Source organism: Pseudophryne corroboree, chromosome 3 (assembly GCF_028390025.1).
Source record: "Pseudophryne corroboree isolate aPseCor3 chromosome 3, aPseCor3.hap2, whole genome shotgun sequence".
In the NCBI taxonomy this organism is placed as follows: domain Eukaryota; kingdom Metazoa; phylum Chordata; class Amphibia; order Anura; family Myobatrachidae; genus Pseudophryne; species Pseudophryne corroboree.
In genome coordinates this window covers 204,844,026-204,865,309 of record NC_086446.1, presented here as the reverse complement: position 1 = coordinate 204,865,309, position 21,284 = coordinate 204,844,026, and the positions used below count along the sequence as shown (strand labels likewise).

The 21,284-nt window shown below is 46.6% G+C and overlaps 1 protein-coding gene across 3 annotated transcripts in view; it reads right to left on the bottom strand.

Moving 5' to 3' along the window:
* GHITM (growth hormone inducible transmembrane protein) overlaps nt 1–21,284 on the bottom strand; it is a 149,278-nt gene that overhangs the window by 28,365 nt on the left and 99,629 nt on the right. For all 3 annotated transcript variants that reach the window (XM_063958776.1, XM_063958774.1, XM_063958775.1), the window contains exons 7-8: nt 15,396–15,584; nt 8,545–8,716 (exon numbers count right to left, since the gene is read on the bottom strand). In XM_063958776.1, coding sequence (XP_063814846.1) covers nt 8,545–8,716; nt 15,396–15,584 — 361 coding nt within the window. The remainder of the gene's footprint in view (nt 1–8,544; nt 8,717–15,395; nt 15,585–21,284) is intronic.

The following is a 21,284-nucleotide window of genomic DNA, read 5'->3' as shown; positions in this document are numbered from 1 at the left end:
TAGGATCCGGCGTTCAATTGCCATGCCGTCAAACGTAACCGCGGTAAGTATTGGAACATGCAGGGCCCCTGCTGTAACAGGTCTTCCCTTAGAGGAAGAGGCCAGGGATCTTCCATGAGCATCTCCTGAAGATCTGAGTACCAGGCCCTTCGAGGGTAGTCTGGAACAATGAGTATTGTTTGTACTCTTTTTCGATTTATGATCCTCAATACTTTTGTGATGAGAGGAAGAGGAGGAAACACGTAGACCGACTGGAATACCCATGGTGTTACCAGAGCGTCTACTGCTATTGCCTGGGGGTCCCGGGACCTGGCACAATACCTCCGAAGCTTCTTGTTGAGGCGTGATGCCATCATGTCTATTCGAGGAACTCCCCAGAGATCCGTTATCTCTGCAAAGACTTCTTGATGAAGTCCCCACTCTCCTGGATGGAGATCGTGTCTGCTGAGGAAGTCTGCTTCCCAGTTGTCCACTCCCGGAATGAAGACAGCTGACAGAGCGCTTACGTGATTTTCCGCCCAGCGAAGAATCCTGGTGGCTTTCTCCATCGCGACTCTGCTTCTTGTCCAGCCTTGGCGGTTCACATGAGCTACTGCTGTGACATTGTCTGAATCAGAACCGGTAGGTTGTGAAGAAGAATCTCCGCTTGTCGAAGGCCGTTGTATATGGCCCTTAGCTCCAACACGTTGATGTGTAGACAGGACTCCTGGTCTATAGTCCCATGAATTTTTCTTCCTTGGGTGACTGCTCCCCATCCTCAGAGGCTCGCGTCCGTGGTTACCAGGATCCAGTCCTGAATGCCGAACCTGCGACCCTCTAGAAGGTGAGCACTTTGCAGCCACCATAGAAGAGACACCCTGGCCCTGGGGGACAGTGTTATTTTTTGATGTAATTGTAGATGGGACCCGGATCATTTGTCCAGAAGATCCCATTGAAACGTCCTTGCATGGAACCTGCCGAAGGGAATGGCCTCGTAAGTTGCCACCATTTTCCCCAGAACCCAAGTGCATTGATGAGCTGACACTCTTTTCGTCTTCAGTAGTTCTCGGACCATGTTCTGGAGGTCCTGGACTTTTCACAACGGGAGGAAAACTTTCTTTTGTTCCGTGTCCAGTATCATGCCAAGGAAGGCTAGTCGAGTTGTCGGAACCAACTGTGACTTTGGTAGATTGAGAATCCACCCATGTTGCTGAAGCACTCTCTGAGAGAGTGCCACGTTCTCCAGTAATTGCTCTCTTGATCTCGCTTTTATCAGGAGATCGTCCAAGTATGGGATAATTGTGACTCCTCGCTTGCGCAGGATCACCATCATTTCCGCCATTATCTTGGTGAAAATCCTTGGGCCCGTGGACAGCCCAAACGCAACGTCTGAAACTGGTAATGACAATCCTGTACCGCGAATCTCAGGTACTCCTGATGAGTGGGATATATGGGGACATGAAGGTAAGCATCCTTTATGTCCAGAGACACCATAAAATCCCCCCCTTCCAGGCAGGCTATCACCGCTCGGAGCGATTCCATCTTGAATTTGAATCTTTTCAGGTACAGGTTCAGGGATTTCAGGTTTAAAATGGGCCTGACCAAACCATCCGGCTTCGGGACCACAAATAGGGTTGAATAATACCCTTTTCATTGTTGGCTCAGGGGAACCCTGATAATCACTCGCTGTTGACACAGCATTTGAATTGCAGCTAGCACTACTTCCCGCTCTGGAGTAGAAGCTGGTAAGGCCGACTTGAAAAATCAGCGTGGGGGCACCTCTTCGAATTCCAGCTTGTAGCCCTGGGAGACTATTTCTATCACCCAAGGGTCCACGTCTGACTGAACCCAGACTTGGCTGAATAGTCGAAGGCGTGCCCCCACCTGAGCGGACTCCCGCAGGGGAGCCCCAGCGTCATGCGGTGGACTTAGCGGCAGCAGGTGTCCTCTTGCCTCTACCCTTACCTCTGGCGAGGAAAGAGGAGCCCCGACCTCTTCTGGATCTATGCGACCGAAAGGACTGCATCTGATATTGTGGGGGTTTCTTTTGCTGTTGGGGAACAAAAGGTAAAAAGGTCGACTTACCCGCGGTAGCTGTAGAGATCAGGTCCGCGAGGCCGTCCCCAAACAATACATCACCTTTGTAAGGTAAAACCTCCATATGCCTTTTTGAGTCTGCATCCGCCGTCCATTGGCGGATCCACAAGGCTCTTCTTGCCGAAATAGCCATAGCATTGGCTCTTGAACCCAGTAAACCAATGTCTCTTTGAGCGTCCCTCATATATAAGACTGCGTCCTTAATATGAGCTAATGTTAACAAAATTGTATCCCTATCTAGGGTATCAAGATCAGCTGACAGTGTATCTGTTACACAAAGGGGGCGACCCGGCACCGGTCTGAAAATAGTTTTTGATTACAGAAAAACCAAATTTGGACAATTTTCAAGTAAAATCTTTAATATAATGTCCAGTTTGGGGGTGCGCCCAGAGCCAGTGACATATGCATAAACAAAAGGGAGAAAGAAGAAGGCTCTTGTGTGGGCGCACTCATTAATGGTAGTTAAATAACTAGAATGAATAACACTAGGTTGATTAGTCAGCAGATAAAACAAAATTTATTTGGAAATATTAAGAATATAATTGCCCCTGGTTGAGGAGATGTGAATGATCCCAGATAAAAATGTTCTGGTCCTGCCTCAGGAAATGAGATGGAGAGGGGTAGAGACACTGCAAGTCATAAACCCTTTCTCACCCGGCCAGTACAGATGATCTGTATTAATGAGATCAATTAAGTCAATTGATTTTAGATTCTGTCATAATCCTAATGAAGGAATAACAGCTGTTTGGCAATAAGTAATAATAGAAACAAATCAAAGGATATACCAGGGTAAAGAAAGAAAAGGATAGGAACAAATGGTGATGCTGCTGTTGGAGTCACATACCACACATCATATGCAATGATTGATGTTCTACAACACTGAGTATTCCCTGTGAGTCTCCACCTCAGGTACTAACTCAGCCCACACTGTTTCGCTTCCAAGATCGGACGAGATCGGGCATTAGCAGTGTGGTTTGATAGTAGAAGGATTTGGTCAGACGTCCAATGAGAGTGCACCTATATAGGGGGGGATAATTAGCTGGGTCTTATAGATATAGTGTGGATCTGCTTTTTGTGTTGGGCAGGAGACATCAAGTCCCACACCGGTGGTATTGTGTCCCTGGATACTATCAAACCACACTGCTAATGCCCGATCTCGTCCGATCTTGGAAGCGAAACAGTGTGGGCTGAGTTAGTACCTGAGGTGGAGACTCACAGGGAATACTCAGTGTTGTAGAACATCAATCATTGCATATGATGTGTGGTATGTGACTCCAACAGCAGCATCACCATTTGTTCCTATCCTTTTCTTTCTTTACCCTGGTATATCCTTTGATTTGTTTCTATTATTACTTATTGCCAAACAGCTGTTATTCCTTCATTAGGATTATGACAGAATCTAAAATCAATTGACTTAATTGATCTCATTAATACAGATCATCTGTACTGGCCGGGTGAGAAAGGGTTTATGACTTGCAGTGTCTCTACCCCTCTCCATCTCATTTCCTGAGGCAGGACCAGAACATTTTTATCTGGGATCATTCACATCTCCTCAACCAGGGGCAATTATATTCTTAATATTTCCAAATAAATTTTGTTTTATCTGCTGACTAATCAACCTAGTGTTATTCATTCTAGTTATTTAACTACCATTAATGAGTGCGCCCACACAAGAGCCTTCTTCTTTCTCCCTTTTGTTTAGACAGTGTATCTGTCCAAGCTGCTTCTGCACTACATACCCATGCCGATGCAATTGCCGGTCTAAGCAAAGTACCAGTATGAGTGTAGATCGACTTTAGTGTAGTCTCTTGCCTGCGGTCCGCAGGGTCCTTGAGGGCCGCTGTGTCAGGGTACGGTAGCGCCACCTTTTTGGAAAGGCACGTTAAGGCTTTGTCCACTGTGGGAGAGGATTCCCAACGTACCCTGTCCTGTGTAGGGAAAGGGTACGCCATAAGAACCCTTTTGGGAATCTGCAGTTTCTTATCTGGAGTTTCCCAAGCTTTTTCACATAACTCATTTTTAATTTCATGGGAAGGAGGAAAGTTTATAACCTGTTTCTTTCCCTTAAACATGTGTATCCTCGTGTCGGGCACCGAGGGCTCATCAGTGATATGTAACACATCTTTTATTGCAATAATCATGCACTGAATACTTTTTGTCACCCTGGGGTGCAACCTTACTTCATCATAATCGACACTGGAATCAGAGTCCGTGTCGATATCTGTGTCCCTTATTTGTGAGAAGGGACGTTTCTGAGACCCCGACGGGTCCTGTGAGTCGGCACAATCTGTAGATTGATTACCTGCCGACGCTCTGGACTCTGCTTTGTTCAGTCTTTCATGCAGTGAAGCTACACTAGCATTTAACATATGCCACATATTCATCCAATCCTAAGTCGGCACCGCCGACTGAGACACACCACTCATCTGTTCCACCTCCTCTTTGGATAAGTCTTCCGTTTCAGACATGCCGACACACGTACCAACACCCCACACACACACTGGGATATAACTATAAGGGGACAATTCCCCAAAGAAGGCCCTTTGGAGAGACAGAGAGAGAGTATGCCAGCACACACCAGAGCGCTATATAATACAGGGATTAACTAAATTATATCCCCTTATAGCTGCTATATATGTATATTGCGCCAACTGACCCAGGGAAAAAAAACCCAGATAGTGCTTTTACATATAAATGTATACAGAATTCCCCATTCACTGCGCTTTAAATATGTGCCCCCCTCTCTTATTTTCAGCCCTCTGATGCTCAGCAGGGGAGAGTCCGGGGAGCCAGCGTTCACTGCAGCCTCTGTGGAGAAAATGGCGCTGGTTAGTGCTGAGGGATCAAGCTCCGCCCCCTCACGCGGCGGGCTTCGGTCCCGCTCGAGATTTTGAAAAAAATGGCGGGGATTCGTAGTTTACTGCCCCGCAGCCTAACTACATGCTTCTTGCCTAAAAACGAGGTTTATTGCTGCCCAGGGCGCCCCCCGCGCCCTGCACCCATCAGTGCCATGTGTGTGTGTGTAAATGTGGGAGATCTGAAGTCTTCTGCCGCCTGACGTCTTCTTATCATCTGTCATACTCACCCGGCTTCTTTTTTCCGGCATCTGTGAGGAGGATGGCGGCGCGGCTCCGGGACGAACCCCAGGGTGAGACCTGTGTTCCGACTCCCTCTGGAGCTATTGGTGTCCAGTAGCCTAAGAAGCAGAGCCCTTAACTCTTAAGAAGTGGGTCTGCTTCTCTCCCCTCAGTCCCACGATGCAGGGAGTCTGTTGCCAGCAGAGCTCCCTGAAAATAAAAAACCTAACAAAATTATTTTTACAGAAAACTCGGGAGAGCTCCTGTAATGCACCCTATCTCCTCTGGGCACAAGATCTAACTGAGGTCTGGAGGAGGGGCATAGAGGGAGGAGCCAGTGCACACCATACTAGAAAGTTTTTTTAGGTGCCCATATCTCCTGCGGAGCCCGTCTATACCCCCATGGTCCTTACAGAGTCCCCAGCATCCTCTAGGACGTAAGAGAAAGTGACATTATGCTTGTTTTGTACAAAGAAAAACGACTGCTGTGACAGTGTCCTCTAGAGGGAGCTGTAACGCATCCCTTATAGCCAAAATGAGGGGTTTAATACCCTGAGCGGCATCGGGATCCCCACTAACGGGGTCCAGGTCATTCCCATCATCCTGTATATCATCATCTGTATCAGATAGAATAGCAGGTAAACCACGCTTCTGGGGACCTGCATGAAAGAGGGGGGGCTGTGCATCTGCCCTAGCAGCTAAATCAGCAACAGCTTGTTGTAGTAGCTGAGTTTTCTGCACATTAGCAGTGAGCGGAGATGACATATCAGACATCACAGTCTTAAGAGACCCTAACCAGTGGAGCTCTGGACCCGCTCCCCCAGCCCCTTCACTGATTTGTGAAGATTGACTGCATTGTTCACAGGAAATAGAGACATTAAATAAGGGAGAGAATCTAGTGTGACGAACACTGCACAACTTGTGTTTACCCATATTTCACAGTAAGCACAATAACATACACACAGACAGTTATAATGCAAGCCTGCCCTACTGTATGTGAGAAGAGACACAGAGAGAGAGAGGACACAGAGAGAGAGAGAGAGAGGACACCAGCACACCCTAAGCTGCGCAGCCCCAGTGAGACTGTCAACTCCCTATTATACAGTAAACACTAACAATTATTGTCCGAGATAGGATCAGGATAGTGTACACAAGCGGTTCTCCCCCTTTGATACACCCTGTACCAGATATCCAGCAAGTCTGAGGTTCAGGAAGCACTGTGTATGCCGTCTGTGCTGCAGTAAGCAGAGGAAGGTGCCAAAACGCCTCAGGTCCAGCTCCGACCCCTCCTATGGCGCCGGAGTTACACACACAGGCTATACTGGCAAAAGTCTCCTCTTAAGCTTAAAACATCACACAAGTGCTAGTCAAGCCCTTTTGTGTCAGTTCTACACGGGGGATCTTAGGGGGATCTTAGGGGGGGACCCCCCCCCCCACACCCGGGAGAGCCCTGTATTCCGCACCCGTGGTCAGCCGCTTTTTGAACCAGGGTACCCTCCTAGCGCAGCCCCTGGTTTGTACTCACCACAGATGTCACCTTCAGGCAGCGTTAGGGGTGTGCGGCGTGCTGCGGCTGTGACAGCCAAGGCACAGTGCCCCGCTGAACAAAAACCCCTCAGGACGTTGGTCCTGCAGCGGGGAAGCAGCTCTGCACCTCGTAAGGCCGGTGACCGTGTCCCCCCTAACTCCCATGGTGCAGGTATGCTGTTGCCCAGACAGCATACCAAAAATAATAAAAGATTTAAAAGAAATTGAAGAAAACTCTCTGGAGCTGCAGAGATGTGCATCCCCTCCTGAGGGCACTTTTTCTAAACTGCCTGTGGGAGGGGGCATAGAGGGGAGGAGCCAGCACACCCAGTTGAAGAAATTTAAAGTGCACTGGCTCCTTTGGACCCCATCTATTCCCCACCGTACTAGTTTCCCCCAATATCCCTTATGGATGCAAGAGAAAAAGAATAAAAAAAAAATAAAAAGATATTACACACACATATATATATATATATATATATATATATATATATATATATATATATATATATATATATAAGCAGAGAGTGCCGGCTCTCCCATCAGCTGTACACCCGCGCCGGGTGCCCGCAAGGTAAAGTTCAATAGACACAAATGAATATGCGGCACTCCAGACGACTTAAATAACGAGACTCAGGCAGTGAATGAAAGCAACGTTTCATTGTTTAACACATCGTCTTCAGGCTTAACCTGAAGACGATGTGTTAAACATTGAAACGTTGCTTTCATTCACTGCCTGAGTCTCGTTATTTAAGTCGTCTGGAGTGCCGCATATTCATTTGTATATATATATATATATATATTATGCAGAATTCCACTTTCGCATTACAGCTCTGCTGAAAACTGTCAGCATGGGCAGAAAATATACACATGCAGCCCAAAGAAGCAAATATTAGAAAACGAATCAGTTACCTTAATACACGTGCCCCATTGATTAACAATACTTTACAGCCTTTACGAATTTCGACTTTTACCTCATTTGATAGCAAAAAGAAGTCGTTTTACAATTAACATTATTTGTAAACAAGGATTCGTATAGTAGGAACAACTCATCCACTTTATACCCCTTTCAGACATAAGACCCAGAAAATACACTGGTACGACCTAGGTATATGAAGCTAGGAATTTCCCAGGTCTCAGTATGAATACTCCATTCACACTACATCAAATACCCAGGATATTCCCAGGTCAGATGCGTTCACACTGAACCCGGGTCTGCCCTGAAATTTGGTGTGGATTTAAAGGGAACACTTTCATGTATAGTATACTATTCAGCCTTTGATATTTGTTAATGCCAAATTTGTGGTTTTATTTCCTATTAAAATACATTTTGCTTTAAAGCTGTGCTACTTACTAGGTCATTCTTTATTTTTTCTTACTAAGGCGCTTCCACTCACATTCCCCCTCCCACACCCAGTTATAAGTCAGTATAACCATTCCGCAGTTTCAGATCTGCCCTTGTGTGTGATCTTCCTGTAGGTTTGCATAGTCTACTGTTTAATAGTCTACACTTAGCTGGGTTATGTTATAGAAATTAGCTAAACAGGCAATCGGACACTTTTCTTTGAACCCGGGTCTAAAAACCCAGGTTAGATGCGTTCACACTTGAGACAACCCGGGTCGCACCTGGGAAAAACCCTGGTAGAGAGCAGGGATTTTCAACATGTGTTGTTTCTGTTCACACATCGCAAAAACCTGGATTGATGCATGTTCACGGGCAAACACTCAAGTTTTTGCTGTATGTCTGAAAAGTAAAAACTCCAAATAGTGAAAATCAGTATAAAGTCTATTCATTGATTTAAGAAATAGAACTATCCATTGGCAGAAGCAATCTAAAAGTGTACTAAAGTTTTAAAATACTTACGAATTGATAGGATCAAACTTCCCCATTCCATACATGGGAGTGGTCTCAGCTTGTTTCATGACTCTCTGTGTGTCAGCTAAAAGGAGAAATCCAAAAAGAACTAGACCGCCATAAATAGCAATAGAATAGAGTCCAGCACCAAATGCAGATGTTGGAGGAAGGAACGAGCTCCCTGAAAACAATCAAATAAAACAAGCAAACTGTTACTGAAATGACAATCACATTGTTTAAGGTTATAGACAGCTGTTTGTCAGCTTTAAAAAATGTTTGCCATGGAATGTAAAACTAATATACTACCAAGATTGACCAATATTAAATGGTATCATTTCTTTGTCTACTTCAAGTATTAAGCCCCGTACACACTGGGCGACACACTAGATGATATGAACGATAACAATCTATTTTTTAAAGACCTGTTGTTCATATTGTGTAGTGTGTGCCTGAACGATGGACAATGCGCGCTCTCGTTGGTCATTCCCGTTCAACATACAGCTCAACTTTAACTATATCGTTGAGCTGTATGGTCAGGGAGCGCGGAAGATGACGAACAATATCATTCATCGATATTGTTCAGTCTGTATCCACTGGCAAACTGCCCTAATTAGCATTCAGCAATATAGCGCTGCTTGCTAACTAGGGGAGGGTGCCCAGTGTGTACCCAGCTTTATTAGCAATACTGCTCTCCTATGAAATGTAAGTCTCATGAGTTCCATGCCTAGTTGTGAATTATCGGACATATATTCTACAGGACTGACTTCACTACTTATAGTTTATAATAAGAATTTACTTACCGATAATTCTATTTCTCGGAGTCCGTAGTGGATGCTGGGGTTCCTGAAAGGACCATGGGGGATAGCGGCTCCGCAGGAGACAGGGCACAAAAGTAAAGCTTTCCGATCAGGTGGTGTGCACTGGCTCCTCCCCCTATGACCCTCCTCCAAGCCAGTTAGGTACTGTGCCCGGACGAGCGTACACAATAAGGGAGGAATTTTGAATCCCGGGTAAGACTCATACCAGCCACACCAATCACACCGTACAACTTGTGATCTAAACCCAGTTAACAGTATGATAACAGCGGAGCCTCTGAAAAGATGGCTCACAACAATAATAACCCGATTTTTGTACTATGTACAAGTATTGCAGATAATCCGCACTTGGGATGGGCGCCCAGCATCCACTACGGACTCCGAGAAATAGAATTATCGGTAAGTAAATTCTTATTTTCTCTATCGTCCTAGTGGATGCTGGGGTTCCTGAAAGGACCATGGGGATTATACCAAAGCTCCCAAACGGGCGGGAGAGTGCGGATGACTCTGCAGCACCGAATGAGAGAACTCCAGGTCCTCCTTAGCCAGGGTATCAAATTTGTAGAATTTAGCAAACGTGTTTGCCCCTGACCAAGTAGCTGCTCGGCAAAGTTGTAAAGCCGAGACCCCTCGGGCAGCCGCCCAAGATGAGCCCACCTTCCTTGTGGAATGGGCATTTACATATTTTGGCTGTGGCAGGCCTGCCACAGAATGTGCAAGCTGAATTGTATTACACATCCAACTAGCAATAGTCTGCTTAGAAGCAAGAGCACCCAGTTTGTTGGGTGCATACAGGATAACAGCAAGTCAGTTTTCCTGACTCCAGCCGTCCTGGAACATATTTTCAGGGCCCTGACAACATCTAGCAACTTGGAGTCCTCCAAGTCCCTAGTAGGTGCAAGGCACCACAATAAGCTGGTTCAGGTGAAACACTGACACCACCTTAGGGAGAGAACTGGGGACGAGTCCGCAGCTCTGCCCTGTCCGAATGGACAAACAGATATGGGCTTTTTTTGAGAAAAAAACCACCAATTTGACACTCGCCTGGTCCAGGCAAGGGCCAAGAGCATGGTCACTTTTCATGTGAGATGCTTCAAATCCACAGATTTGACTGGTTTTAAACCAATGTGATTTGAGGAATCCCAGAACTACGTTGAGATCCCACAGTGCCACTGGAGGCACAAAAGGGGGTTGTATATGCAATACTCCCTTGACAAACTTCTGGACTTCAGGAACTGAAGCCAATTCTTTCTGGAAGAAAATCGACAGGGCCGAAATTTGAACCTTAATGGACCCCAATTTGAGGCCCATAGACACTCCTGTTTGCAGGAAATGCAGGAAACGACCGAGTTGAAATTTCATTGTGGGGCCTTCCTGGCCTCACACCACGCAACATATTTTCGCCACATGTGGTGATAATGTTGTGCGGTCACCTCCTTTCTGGCTTTGACCAGGGTAGGAATGACCTCTTCCGGAATGCCTTTTTCCCTTAGGATCCGGCTTTCCACCGCCATGCCGACAAACGCAGCTGCGGTAAGTCTTGGAACAGACATGGTACTTGCTGAAGCAAGTCCCTTCTTAGCGGCAGAGGCCATAAGACCTCTGTAAGCATCTCTTGAAGTTCCGGGTACCAAGTCCTTCTTGGCCAATCCGGAGCCATGAGTATAGTTCTTACTCCTCTACGTCTTATAATTCTCAGCACCTTAGGTATGAGAAGCAGAGGAGGGAACACATACACCGACTGGTACACCCACGGTGTTACCAGAACGTCCACAGCTATTGCCTGAGGGTCTCTTGACCTGGCGCAATACCTGTCCCGTTTTTTGTTCAGACGGGACGCCATCATGTCCACCTTTGGTATTTCCCAACGGTTTACAATCATGTGGAAAAAACTTCCCGATGAAGTTTCCACTCTCCCGGGTGGAGGTCGTGCCTGCTGAGGAAGTCTGCTTCCCAGTTTCCATTCCCGGGATGAAAACACTGCTGACAGTGCTATCACATGATTTTCCGCCCAGCGAAAAGTCCTTGCAGTTTTTGCCATTGCCCTCCTGCTTCTTGTGTCGCCCTGTCTGTTTACGTGGGCGACTGCCGTGATGTTTTTCCCACTGGATCAATACCGGCTGACCTTGAAGCAGAGGTCTTGCTAAGCTTAGAGCATTATAAATTTACCCTTAGCTCCAGTATATTTATGTGGAGAAAAGTCTCCAGACTTGATCACACTCCCTGGAAATTTTTTCCTTGTGTGACTGCTCCCCAGCCTCTCGGGCTGGGCTCCGTGGTCACCAGCATCCAATCCTGAATGCCGAATCTGCGGCCCTCTAGAAGATGAGCACTCTATAACCACCACAGGAGAGACACCCTTGTCCTTGGATATAGGGTTATCCGCTGATGCATCTGAAGATGCGATCCGGACCATTTGTCCAGCAGATCCCACTGAAAAGTTCTTGCGTGAAATCTGCCGAATGGAATTGCTTCGTAGGAAGCCACCATTTTTACCAGGACCCTTGTGCAATGATGCACTGTTTTTAGGAGGTTCCTGACTAGCTCGGATAACTCCCTGGCTTTCTCTTCCGGGAGAAACACCTTTTTCTGGACTGTGTCCAGAATCATCCCTAGGCACAGCAGACGTGTCGTCGGGATCAGCTGCGATTTTGGAATATTTAGAATCCACCCGTGCTGTTGTAGCAGTATCCCAGATAGTGCTACTCCGACCTCCAACTGTTCCCTGGACTATGCCCTTATCAGGAGATCGTCCAAGTAAGGGATAATTAAGACGCCTTTTCTTCGAAGAAGAATCATCATTTCGGCCATTACCTTGGTAAAGACCCGGGGTGCCGTGGACAATCCAAACGGCAGCGTCTGAAACTGATAGTGACAGTTCTGCACCACGAACCTGAGGTACCCTTAGTGAGAAGGGCAAATTTGGGACATAGAGGTAAGCATCCCTGATGTCCCGGGACACTATATAGTCCCCTTCTTCCTGGTTCGTTATCACTGCTCTGAGTGACTCCATCTTGATTTGAACCTTTGTAAGTGTTCAAAAAAAATTTTTTTTTTTTTTTTTTTTTTTTTTTTTAGAATAAGTCTCACCTAGCCTTCTGGCTTCAGTACCACAATATAGTGTGGAATACTACCCCTTTTCTTGTAGTAGGAGGGGTAATTTAATTATCACCTGCTGGGAATACAGCTTGTGAATTTTTTCCCATACTGCCTCCTTGTCGGAGGGAGACCTTGGTAAAGCAGACTTCAGGAGCCTGCGAAGGGGAAACGTCTCGACATTCCAATCTGTACCCCTGGGATACTACTTGTAGGATCCAGGGGTCCTGTACGGTCTCAGCGCCATGCTGAGAACTTGTCAGAAGCGGTGGAATGCTTCTGTTCCTGGGAATGGGCTGCCTGCTGCAGTCTTCTTCCCTTTCCTCTATCCCTGGGCAGATATGATCTTATAGGGACAAAAGGACTGAGGCTGAAAAGACGGTGTCTTTTTCTGCAGAGATGTGACTTAGGGTAAAAAACGGTGGATTTTCCAGCAGTTGCCGTGGCCACCAGGTCCGATGGACCGACCCCAAATAACTCCTCTTCCTTTATACGGCAATACACCTTTGTGCCGTTTGGAATCTGCATCACCTGACCACTGTCGTGTCCATAACATCTTCTGGCAGTTATGGACATCGCATTTACTCATGATGCCAGAGTGCAAATATCCCTCTGTGCATTTCGCATATATAGAAATGCATCCTTTAAATGCTCTATAGTCAATAAAATACTGTCCCTGTCAAGGGTATCAATATTTTTAGTCAGGGAATCCGACCAAGCCACCCCAGCTCTGCACATCCAGGCTGAGGCGATCGCTGGTCGCAGTATAACACCAGTATGTGTGTATATACTTTTTATGATATTTTCCAGCCTCCTGTCAGCTGGTCCTTGAGGACGGCCCTATCTATAGACGGTACCGCCACTTGTTTTGATAAGCGTGTGAGCGCCTTATCCACCCTAAGGGGTGTTTCCCAACGCGCCCTAACTTCTGGCGGGAAAGGGTATACCGCCCATAATTTTCTATCGGGGGGAACCCACGCATCATCACACACTTTATTTAATTTATCTGATTCAGGAAAAACTATGGTAGTTTTTTCACATCCCACATAATACCCTCTTTTGTGGTACTTGTAGTATCAGAAATATGTAACACCTCCTTCATTGCCTTTAACGTGTGGCCCTAATAAGGAATACGTTTGTTTATTCACCGTCGACACTGGATACAGTGTCCCTGTCTGTGTCTGTGTCGACCGACTAAAGTAAACGGGCGTTTTAAAACCCCTGACGGTGTTTTTGAGACGTCTGGACCGGTACTACTTGTTTGTCGGCCGTCTCATGTCGTCAACCGACCTTGCAGCGTGTTGACATTATCACGTAATTCCCTAAATAAGCCATCCATTCCGGTGTCGACTCCCTAGAGAGTGACATCACCATTACAGGCAATTGCTCCGCCTCCTCACAACATCGTCCTCCTACATGTCGACACACACGTACCGACACACAGCACACACACAGGGAATGCTCTGATAGAGGACAGGACCCACTAGCCCTTTGGAGAGACAGAGGGAGAGTTTGCCAGCACACACCAAAAACGCTATAATTATATAGGGACAACCTTATATAAGTGTTTTCCCTTATAGCATCTTTTTTATATATTTCTAACGCCAAATTAGTGCCCCCCCTCTCTGTTTTAACCCTGTTTCTGTAGTGCAGTGCAGGGGAGAACCTGGGAGCCTTCCCTCCAGCCTTTCTGTGAGGGAAAATGGCGCTGTGTGCTGAGGAGATAGGCCCCGCCCCTTTTTCGGCGGCCTCGTCTCCCGCTCTTAACGGATTCTGGCAGGGGTTAAATATCTCCATATAGCCTCCGGAGGCTATATGTGAGGTATTTTTAGCCAAAATAGGTATTCATTTGCCTCCCAGGGCGCCCCCCTCCCAGCGCCCTGCACCCTCAGTGACTGCCGTGTGAAGTGTGCTGAGAGGAAAATGGCGCACAGCTGCAGTGCTGTGCGCTACCTTTAGAAGACTGAGGAGTCTTCTGCCGCCGATTCTGGACCTCTTCTTACTTCAGCATCTGCAAGGGGGCCGGCGGCAAGGCTCCGGTGACCATCCAGGCTGTACCTGTGATCGTCCCTCTGGAGCTGATGTCCAGTAGCCAAGAAGCCAATCCATCCTGCACGCAGGTGAGTTCACTTCTTCTCCCCTAAGTCCCTCGTTGCAGTGATCCTGTTGCCAGCAGGACTCACTGTAAAATAAAAAACCTAAGCTAAACTTTTCTAAGCAGCTCTTTAGGAGAGCCACCTAGATTGCACCCTTCTCGGCCGGGCACAAAAATCTAACTGGCTTGGAGGAGGGTCATAGGGGGAGGAGCCAGTGCACACCACCTGATCGGAAAGCTTTACTTTTGTGCCCTGTCTCCTGCGGAGCCGCTATCCCCCATGGTCCTTTCAGGAACCCCAGCATCCACTAGGACGATAGAGAAATATAAATAATGTCAAACACAAAATTGTGGGGGGGATTCTACTGTTTTAAACACCCAATGTCCTGTCTAAAGATTATTTTGCACTGATCGCACCCAGACAGGTCAGATTTAGCCGCATAGAACGGCTAAATCCAACCAAAGTGCTGGGAACGGCGGGAAGCTGTTTGGGCACCCAAATGGGTCACTTTTCACTCATTGCAAGCGGATATGCCGACACCAGCAGCTGTTGGAACGTGAACAGAGCAACGATTGAATTGCTCCATCATGCACCACCTAGTGGCTGCCAGCATTTAAAACAATTGAATTTGCCCCTTTACGTATATACACCCACAATTTTTTATTTTATTTAAACAACATTTTAGGGTTTAGTGGTTATACAAAACTAAAGCACCCTTTGCTGGAGATAAATATCAGATTACATATTTAGTGAAACTGTTAGAACAAAATAAATACAAATGAAACTATATGTTAGGCCAATGTAGCAGTATATTATCAATCTGGATTATTTCAAAGTTCATACACATACTTACCAATAGAGGACGCCAAAACAAGGCCTAGGCCAACTCCTAACGGTGCTCCCATGTTTAGAAACTTCTCACTTGGTGCACACATTGCTACAGTTGACAGACCACCTACAATACCTGCTGTGTACCAGGCAGCTTTAATAAGCAGAGGACCGCCAAGTAAAGTTAATGGGGCAATTACTGCACCCATCACACCTGAAAAAGATATATACAATAAACAAATTGTAATACAGTGGCATGCTGCAGAATAACAGAAGAAACCACAAGTACAAATGCTCTAAAGCTGGCAATTCTTCACTGTAACTCCATTTTCCACCCAAGTCATCACTACTGTATATGGATAATTTAAGGGACACTAGCCTCCAAGCATTTCTGGTCTTCGCAGCAACTATAACATGGTTTGTATACACTAGACAAAATTTAAATGTATACCTTTGTGATGCTATAAGCAGGTTTCAGGAGAATTTGCTATACTACAAATTTGAAAATAAAATGACAAGTAATATCAAAATGTAGAGCTTGGAGTAGAGAACAGAGGATAGAGGATGGGTAGTGGTGGTGGGGGGATTGGAAGCAATCTCTAATAGTGCCTACACACTGAGATCTGTGCTAGGTGCGATTTGAGCCTATACAATGTGCGCTATGCGATTTGAACTACACCCTATTTTGACTACACTACAATATGTAATGTATGCGATGTAATACAAAAATACCTGCCTGCACATAGTATTTTGCCTTGCTATATTGACTACGCGGGTGCGCGCATCGCAAGGTAAAATAAAAACGTGCGATTTGAACTAAAAAGATTAAATCACACTGTGTGTGGGCACCATAAAAGGCAACAAGGTTCAGGGAGAAAGCAAGCTACAGATGTTTATTGCAATATTAGGACATACACTACAAAAAAAAAAGAGCATATTTAGAACACATATATTTAGGATAAATCAATGGGATAGCCCTCCAGCAGGCGTTGGACACTGCTGAGGTCTGGTTTACAGTTGTGGCACAAGGGGAAGGCAGTAAATACGAGGGGTGACAGATAAGTACCCGTGTTAGCCAAGAAAAAAAATAAGAATTTACTTACCGATAATTCTATTTCTCGGAGTCCGTAGTGGATGCTGGGGTTCCTGAAAGGACCATGGGGAATAGCGGCTCCGCAGGAGACAGGGCACAAAAAGTAAAGCTTTAGGATCAGGTGGTGTGCACTGGCTCCTCCCCCTATGACCCTCCTCCAAGCCAGTTAGGTACTGTGCCCGGACGAGCGTACACAATAAGGGAGGAATTTTGAATCCCGGGTAAGACTCATACCAGCCACACCAATCACACCGTACAACTTGTGATCTAAACCCAGTTAACAGTATGATAACAGCGGAGCCTCTGAAAAGATGGCTCACAACAATAATAACCCGATTTTTGTAACTATGTACAAGTATTGCAGATAATCCGCACTTGGGATGGGCGCCCAGCATCCACTACGGACTCCGAGAAATAGAATTATCGGTAAGTAAATTCTTATTTTCTCTATCGTCCTAGTGGATGCTGGGGTTCCTGAAAGGACCATGGGGATTATACCAAAGCTCCCAAACGGGCGGGAGAGTGCGGATGACTCTGCAGCACCGAATGAGAGAACTCCAGGTCCTCTTTTGCCAGGATATCAAATTTGTAGAATTTTACAAACGTGTTCTCCCCTGACCACGTAGCTGCTCGGCAGAGTTGTAATGCCGAGACCTCTCGGGCAGCCGCCCAAGATGAGCCCACCTTCCTTGTGGAATGGGCCTTAACCGATTTAGACTGTGGCAGGCCTGCCTCAGAATGTGCAAGTTGAATTGTGTTACAAATCCAACGAGCAATCGACTGCTTAGAAGCAGGCGCACCCAACTTGTTGGGTGCATACAGTATAAACAGCGAGTCAGATTTTCTGACTCCAGCTGTCCTGGAACATATTTTCAGGGCCCTGACAACTTCTAGCAACTTGGAGTCCTCCAAGTCCCTAGTAGGTGCAAGGCACCACAATAAGCTGGTTCAGGTGAAACACTGACACCACCTTAGGGAGAGAACTGGGGACGAGTCCGCAGCTCTGCCCTGTCCGAATGGACAAACAGATATGGGCTTTTTTGAGAAAAAACCACCAATTTGACACTCGCCTGGTCCAGGCCAGGGCCAAGAGCATGGTCACTTTTTTTTTGTGAGATGCTTCAAATCCACATATTTGACTGGTTTTAAACCAATGTGATTTGAGGAATCCCAGAACTACGTTGAGATCCCACAGTGCCACTGGAGGCACAAAAAAGGGGTTTGTATATGCAATACTCCCTTGACAAACTTCTGGACTTCAGGAACTGAAGCCAATTCTTTCTGGAAGAAAATTTACAGGGCCGAATTTGAACCTTAATGGACCCCAATTTGAGGCCCATAGACACTCCTGTTTGCAGGAAATGCAGGAAACGACCGAGTTGAAATTTCTTTGTGGGGCCTTCCTGGCCTCACACCACGCAACATATTTTCGCCACACGTGGTGATAATGTTGTGCGGTCACCTCCTTTCTGGCTTTGACCAGGGTAGGAATGACCTCTTCCGGAATGCCTTTTTTCCCTTAGGATCCGGCTTTCCATCGCCATGCCGACAAACGCAGCTGCGGTAAGTCTTGGAACAGACATGGTACTTGCTGAAGCAAGTCCCTTCTTAGCGGCAGAGGCCATAAGACCTCTGTAAGCATCTCTTGAAGTTCCGGGTACCAAGTCCTTCTTGGCCAATCCGGAGCCATGAGTATAGTTCTTACTCCTCTACGTCTTATAATTCTCAGCACCTTAGGTATGAGAAGCAGAGGAGGGAACACATACACCGACTGGTACACCCACGGTGTTACCAGAACGTCCACATCTATTGCCTGAGGGTCTCTTGACCTGGCGCAATACCTGTCCCGTTTTTTGTTCAGACGGGACGCCATCATGTCCACCTTTGGTATTTCCCAACGGTTTACAATCATGTGGAAAAAACTTCTCAATGAAGTTTCCACTCTCCCGGGTGGAGGTCGTGCTGAGGAAGTCTGCTTCCCAGTTTCCATTCCCGGGATGAAAAACTGCTGACAGTGTTATCACATGATTTTCCGCCCAGCGAAAAATCCTTGCAGTTTCTGCCATTGCCCTCCTGCTTCTTGTGTCGCCCTGTCTGTTTACGTGGGCGACTGCCGTGATGTTTTTCCCACTGGATCAATACCGGCTGACCTTGAAGCAGAGGTCTTGCTAAGCTTAGAGCATTATAAATTTACCCTTAGCTCCAGTATATTTATGTGGAGAAAAGTCTCCATACTTGATCACACTCCCTGGAAATTTTTCCCTTGTGTGACTGCTCCCCAGCCTCTCAGGCTGGGCTCCGTGGTTACCAGCATCCAATCCTGAATGCCGAATCTGCGGCCCTCTAGAAGATGAGCACTCTATAACCACCACAGGAGAGACACCCTTGTCCTTGGATATTGGGTTATCCGCTGATGCATCTGAAGATGCGATCCGGACCATTTGTCCAGCAGATCCCACTGAAAAGTTCTTACGTGAAATCTGCCGAATGGAATTGCTTCGTAGGAAGCCACCATCTTTACCAGGACCCTTGTGCAATGATGCACTGTTTTTAGGAGGTTCCTGACTTGCTCGGATAACTCCCTGGCTTTCTCTTCCGGGAGAAACACCTTTTTCTGGACTGTGTCCAGAATCATCCCTAGGCACAGCAGACGTGTCGTCGGGATCAGCTGCGATTTTGGAATATTTAGAATCCACCCGTGCTGATTGTAGCAGTATCCGAGATAGTGCTACTCCGACCTCCAACTGTTCCCTGGACTATGCCCCTATCAGGAGATCGTCCAAGTAAGGGATAATTAAGACGCCTTTTCTTCGAAGAAGAATCATCAATTCGGCCATTACCTTGGTAAAGACCCCGGGGTGCCGTGGACAATCCAAACGGCAGCGTCTGAAACTGATAGTGACAGTTCTGCACCACGAACCTGAGGTACCCTTAGTGAGAAGGGCAAATTTGGGACATAGAGGTAAGCATCCCTGATGTCCCGGGACACTATATAGTCCCCTTCTTCCTGGTTCGTTATCACTGCTCTGAGTGACTTCATCTTAATTTGAACCTTTGTAAGTGTTCAAAAAAAAATTTTTAGAATAAGTCTCACCTAGCCTTCTGGCTTCAGTACCACAATATAGTGTGGAATAATACCCCTTTTCTGTAGTAGGAGGGGTAATTTAATTATCACCTGCTGGGAATACAGCTTGTGAATTTTTTTCCCATACTACCTCCTTGTCGGAGGGAGACTTGGTAAAGCAGACTTCAGGAGCCTGCGAAGGGGAAACGTCTCGACATTCCCATCTGTACCCCCGGGATACTACTTGTAGGATCCAGGGGTCCTGTACGGTCTCAGCGCCATGCTGAGAACTTGTCAGACGCGGTGGAACGCTTCTGTTCCTGGGAATGGGCTGCCTGCTGCAGTCTTCTTCCCTTTCCTCTATCCCTGGGCAGATATGATCTTATAGGGACGAGAGGACTGAGGCTGAAAAGACGGTGTCTTTTTCTGCAGAGATGTGACTTAGGGTAAAAAACGGTGGATTTTCCAGCAGTTGCCGTGACCACCAGGTCCGATGGACCGACCCCAAACAAGTCCTCTTCCTTTATACGGCCATACTGTGCCGTTTGGAATCTGCATCACCTGACCACTGTCGTGTCCATAACATCTTCTGGCAGTTATGGACATCGCGTTTATTCATGATGCCAGAGTGCAAATATCCCTCTGTGCATCTCGCATATATAGAAATGCTCTATAGTCAATAAAATACTGTCCCTGTCAAGGGTATCAATATTTTTAGTCAGGGAATCCGACCAAGCCACCCTAGCTCTGCACATCCAGGCTGAGGCGATCGCTGGCCGCAGTATAACACCAGTATGTGTGTATATACTTTTTATTATATTTTCCAGCCTTGTCAGCTGGTCCTTGAGGACGGCCCTATCTATAGACGGTACCGCCACTTGTTTTGATAAGCGTGTGAGCGCCTTATCCACCTTAAGGGGTGTTTCCCAACGCGCCCTAACTTCTGGCGGGAAAGGGTATACCGCCCATAATTTTCTATCGGGGGGAACCCACGCATCATCACACACTTTATTTAATTTATCTGATTCAAGAAAAACTATGGTAGTTTTTTCACATCCCACATAATACCCTCTTTTGTGGTACTTGTAGTATCAGAAATACGTAACACCTCCTTCATTGCCTTTAACGTGTGGCCCTAATAAGGAATACGTTTGTTTATTCACCGTCGACACTGGATTCAGTGTCCCTGTCTGTGTCTGTGTCGACCGACTAAAGTAAACGGGCGTTTTAAAACCCTTGACGGTGTTTTTGAGACGTCTGGACCGTACTAATTGTTTGTCGGCCGTCTCATGTCGTCAACCGACTTTGCAGCGTGTTGACATTATCACGTAATTTCCTAAATAAGCCATCCATTCCGGTGTCGACTCCCTAGAGAGTGACATCACCATTACAGGCAATTGCTCCGCCTCCTCACCAACATCGTCCTCCTACCTGTCGACACACACGTACCGACACACAGCACACACACAGGGAATGCTCTGATAGAGGACAGGACCCACTAGCCCTTTGGAGAGACAGAGGGAGAGTTTGCCAGCACACACCAAAAACGCTATAATTATATAGGGACAACCTTATATAAGTGTTTTCCCTTATAGCATCTTAATATATATATAAGCATATCGCCAAATTAGTGCCCCCCCTCTCTGTTTTAACCCTGTTTCTGTAGTGCAGTGCAGGGGAGAGCCTGGGAGCCTTCCCTCCAGCCTTTCTGTGAGGGAAAATGGCGCTGTGTGCTGAGGAGATAGGCCCCGCCCCTT